Source organism: Nymphaea colorata, chromosome 3 (assembly GCF_008831285.2).
Source record: "Nymphaea colorata isolate Beijing-Zhang1983 chromosome 3, ASM883128v2, whole genome shotgun sequence".
In the NCBI taxonomy this organism is placed as follows: domain Eukaryota; kingdom Viridiplantae; phylum Streptophyta; class Magnoliopsida; order Nymphaeales; family Nymphaeaceae; genus Nymphaea; species Nymphaea colorata.
The window spans coordinates 14,864,096-14,868,528 of NC_045140.1; the positions used below are offsets into that span (position 1 = coordinate 14,864,096).

Here is a 4,433-nt window from a genome sequence, read left to right on the forward strand (position 1 = left end):
TTGAGAAAAGGATGGGGAAAACTAGTAGAAAAGATGTTTTCAACATGACAATTAACTTTAAACTTATAAGAGACCCTTATATGGATCATAACTAACCATAGAAAGAAATTCAGATTGTTCTCAAAATTATAGGTGCAAAGTCTGACCCCGAATAGAAGTTAATTTCACAGAAAAGTTGGAGACTGATAAGTAGGTTCGTTCCTTTATTGGAGTGCTTACCATTAACTTTTTCCATTTAAGTAGATGGTATAAGAAAATTATCAAAGTATTCGAAGAATATCCAATTTTGGTTTTTTTTTTTTCATTCAGTTTTACAAAATTATATATATTTTTTTTCAAAACTGGGCTTTCCTAAAACCCAATTTTGATGGCATCTAGATACTCTAAAAGCCTGAAAAACCAAGTTGTATCTCTAAAACATAGTTTTAAAGTGTTATCCAAACGCCTCCTTACAAGGGCGTAGCTGAAGGCTTCTATGTTTTCTTTTCTAATGAGAAGTTTTCATGGTAAGAATTGGGATGTTGATGTTGCAACGCATATGCCTGCCCAACTTGTCTGCAAAGAAAAAGGTTCTGATTTAAATTTATGGAATTGGGATGTTGATGATGCACTGCATATGATTTCCCACATTGCCATGATCCCTTGCTAAACTCCGCTTTGGCCGTTCGTTCCCTTCCTCTCTCTTAACAGCTGGTCCGGTCGCATTAAATTTTGAAGAGACCAGGAATTAATGCGGTGCATGTGATGGTGGAAGAGACGATAAATAAAGATGATATGGTTCCAAAGACCACCCGTAATGCTGCAATGATATTGTGACGTCCGGCCTTTGGATCCAACGCACTAGTTATTTGCATGACGTAGTTGAATGCTGCCGCTCGATATTTTAGTTAAGCACCTAAGTACTCCACTTGACCATGGTTAAGCATAGGTCGTGTTGGTTCTTACCGCTTTTCGACCTTCTCAACAACTACCAGTCGTCCACTCCCAGATATTTTTAGAACACCAAGTCAAACATTTTACTGGTAGTTTAGCACCTCGAACATTAATAAAGTAAATCATAGAATACTGATTTTAAATTTAACATTTGGAGTAAAAGTATGAAACTCTTACATAGTATTTCTGTTACCAAAAGTCTTCTTAAAAGATAAAAACAATTTATGAGTGTCTTATGAATCTTCTTAAACATAAAAGCAGATTCAAGAATATACCTCTGTTCCTACTGTCAAACGGCCCCTTCAAAACTTATCCAACTTGGAGGTCCGAATCTAAAACTTATCTCTGTATTGGACCACGCTGATCCTCTCCTAGCCTTTATGTGATCCGTTTTCAATGTGATTCGTAGAAACCGGTTGACCATTAATTATGATTGCTTCCTCATTCCTATCAATAAATATGGCGCGCTTTCAACTGGCAGAGTTGAAAAGAAAACCATTATCAACAAAAAAAAAAAAAAAAGGAAGACTTGGTTGTTTCCTCTTTGCACATGATTGTGAACTAAGTACGGTCGTTATTGTTCAAACCATCCAAAAGAAAAAAGAAACGTTTGTTAGACTTGAGAACTTCAAATACAACGTTCACTCATTACCGCTTCTCACTTGGCCTTTTGGGCCCGAGAACTGGTGGAGCTAAACCAAGATTGGGTTATGCACGTTATAAGTCATATCTGGCCTTACTAGACCGAAGCAAACTCTTACTAGTTGTGAACGTTTCATAGAGATGTGCAGAAATGATTAGTGGGTGAGATACGACAGTTCTGGAAACTAATTAAGCCATTTCCAGAAGTGATGAAGATGAATCACGTCGCTGTACTGAATATAAAAGAAAAAAATCATCAAAATGCATTGATTACCGATGGTCCCATGGTGATTATAATAGCATGTAGCCAAGAAACTTACAGCAAATTCGTCCTCCTTTCATCTACCTTGCGTCCTGAAAAAGAAATCAAGTGGTGGTAATCGGGATGAGGTCTGACGGCAGTCGCAGCTCATTAATTGCATGCATTTACTTTGGAATGCGTAGCCATCCTTCCGGTCAATCCGATCCAATCAAGCAGGAGTTATTAAGAGCTGAGGATGGACCACCGGCCGGCCGGCCCTGTCTTTCAATAAGTAAGCCACTCCCGCTTTTGATCTTCTGTTGGAATTGCAGAACTGAGAGGGAGGATGGAGCAGGCAGCGCTGGCCGTGGATGTCGTTAAGGGGAAGGGACCGGTGCAGGGAGACGTGCCGTCAACGGAGATGGAGGAGACACGGGAAGAAGCATCAGGGATATGTCGCAGATCAGAGATGCTGCTCCGAGTGCTTCCCATGGCTCTCAGCGTCGCCGCCCTCTTGGTGATGCTGAAGAACCGCCAGAATGCCGATGACTTTGGCTCTGTTGCCTACACTGATGTTGGTGGCTTCAGGTAAAGGAGAATCTCTCTCTCTCTCTCTCGTCTCTCTCTCTCGCGTCTCTCTCTCTCTCGTCTCTCTCTGAAGCTAAGGGTTTCCGAACATGCAGGTACCTTGTCTATGCCAATGGTCTGTGTGCGGTCTACTCGCTGGTCTCTGCCCTCTGCGTTGCGGTGCCGCGAAGTTCAAGCAAGTCCCGCAGTCGTTGGGCCTTCTTTCTTCTTGATCAGGTACTCTTCCATGCATGCTTCAACAGAGAGAAACAAAGATCCCTCTTTCTCTCTCCCTCATCGTTTTCAGTATCTTCTTGGCTTCATACTTCATGGCCACATTCTTTCTCTTCAAGAACTCGCCTGGAGGCGTTTGATTAGCAAAACAAGATACCCGCTTTCCATTTTGCTCAAGGGCGTTGAAATCTCCATCCGGTTGTACAAAACCCCCACACGCTCTGCCAAACTTTCTTTTCCTTTTAGAAGGGCCGTTCAAATATTTTTCACAGGGAGAAGATTTCTCCACCCACCTGTACAACCCAAAGACGGCGAAAAAATTTCCCCCACTTTTTCAACTTACATAAACATTCAACCGTGAGTAATTTTTTAGAAAAGAGAAGTTGGCCCCGCTGGGATCTAACTATTTTTCCCCGAAATCTTCCACCGGCATCTGTCTGAAGTTGCCATTTTCGTTTTGCTGCGACCAATTTTGATCCGCGTGGATGTGCAGGTGGTCACCTACCTCATCCTGGCAGCAGGCACCGTCTGCACCGAGGTCATCTATCTGTCCTACAATGGCGACCTGAAGATAACATGGGGAGAGGCCTGCACCACCTTCGGCACCTTCTGCAGAAAGGCAACCGCCTCCGTGGCCATTACCTTCGCTGCCCTCCTCTGCTACATCCTCCTCTCTCTCCTCTCCTCTCACCGTCTTTTCAGCACCTTCGCCGCTCCATGCTCTGCTGCCTATGCCGGACGGGTCGAGGCAGCGGCGTCTCCTTTCCCTGGCTAAACCATCGGCGCCGAGAATGAAAATTCTCTTCTACCAAGCGCGCTCAACTAGCAATAATATTGTTCATATAATTATATCTATGTGTTATATCATATGGTTATCAGTCCGTGTAATATGCCTTCAATATCATTTTCCTAATGTTGTTTCGTAGCATGATGAGCATGGGAGAGTAAGGTTTCGGCCCTTACCTGTGGTTTCAGATTGATGCCTTGTTGCTGCAATCACCTTCTAGTGGACTTATCCTAATATTGGCTGCAATCTTATTCGCCTTGGTTCTTTTATTTATTTATTTTTTTTGGTAATTGGAAAGATAAGAAATATAACGATTTGATGCTGCCCAAAGTCAAAGATGGAGCCCGAGTTCTCCGCACCCCTCAGTTCGTCAAATAATGCAACCTTAATTATTATAATATGATTCAAAATTAGTTCCTGTAAATATGATCAATCGAAGAGTTTGATGGCATGAATTCCTTCGAATAACATAACTTTAATTAAAGGGTGTGGTTTAACACTTTTTCCTTGCACCCTGTTTGCACGGAGGGAAGGAAGGCAGTGGAAGTAAATTTTGAGTTTGGATGATTAATTAACAAGAAGCAATAAAAATAATTAAAGAGTAATGTGATTCCAATCCTTCCAACCGATGCCTTTTAACGGGGCATTAAATGATTAATCTTGCTTCTAGATTCATATTCGATTGGCGCCCCCTTGGACAGTAGGAAGACGGAGAGCCATGAACAGAGCCAAAAACAGATTGCCTCTAGAAATAAACTAACTGTTACTGTCAATGCTAATGGTAGGGCACTGATGTTTCATTGCAGTTCTGAGAAACTAAATGTTAACTAGGGAACTCCTGGAATTGAAAATTTTCAATCTTGGGTACTACGAAGGAAAATTAGCACCCCCAATCTTAACTCCCACAGCATTTCTTTTCATCAATTGTATGTCCTCCAAGTACCTCTCTTCCAATGAGTTCTTTGATTTGTAGAGCTTCATTTGATCTGACCAATCTTTATTTCACTGCAAACGCCAATTTACCAAAGA

At 41.9% G+C, this 4,433-nt stretch overlaps 1 protein-coding gene across 1 annotated transcript; it reads left to right on the top strand.

Annotated features, from left to right (window-relative positions):
- The first annotated feature begins 2,050 nt into the window (after nucleotides 1-2,050).
- On the top strand, nucleotides 2,051-3,673 carry LOC116251487 (CASP-like protein 2A1). The gene is made up of 3 exons (XM_031625796.2): nucleotides 2,051-2,404; nucleotides 2,500-2,620; nucleotides 3,111-3,673. The coding sequence occupies exons 1-3, from the start codon at nucleotides 2,163-2,165 to the stop codon at nucleotides 3,390-3,392; spliced, it is 645 nt and encodes a 214-aa protein (XP_031481656.1). The 5' UTR covers nucleotides 2,051-2,162; the 3' UTR covers nucleotides 3,393-3,673.
- Nucleotides 3,674-4,433: the final 760 nt, after the last annotated feature.

Coding starts and splice junctions, on each gene's coding strand:
- LOC116251487 (XM_031625796.2), top strand. CDS start 2,163: ATGGAGCAGGCAGCGCTGGCCGTGGATGTCGTTAAGGGGAAGGGACCG. Junction 2,405..2,499: donor ACTGATGTTGGTGGCTTCAG/GTAAAGGAGAAT, acceptor CCGAACATGCAG/GTACCTTGTCTATGCCAATG. Junction 2,621..3,110: donor CCTTCTTTCTTCTTGATCAG/GTACTCTTCCAT, acceptor GTGGATGTGCAG/GTGGTCACCTACCTCATCCT.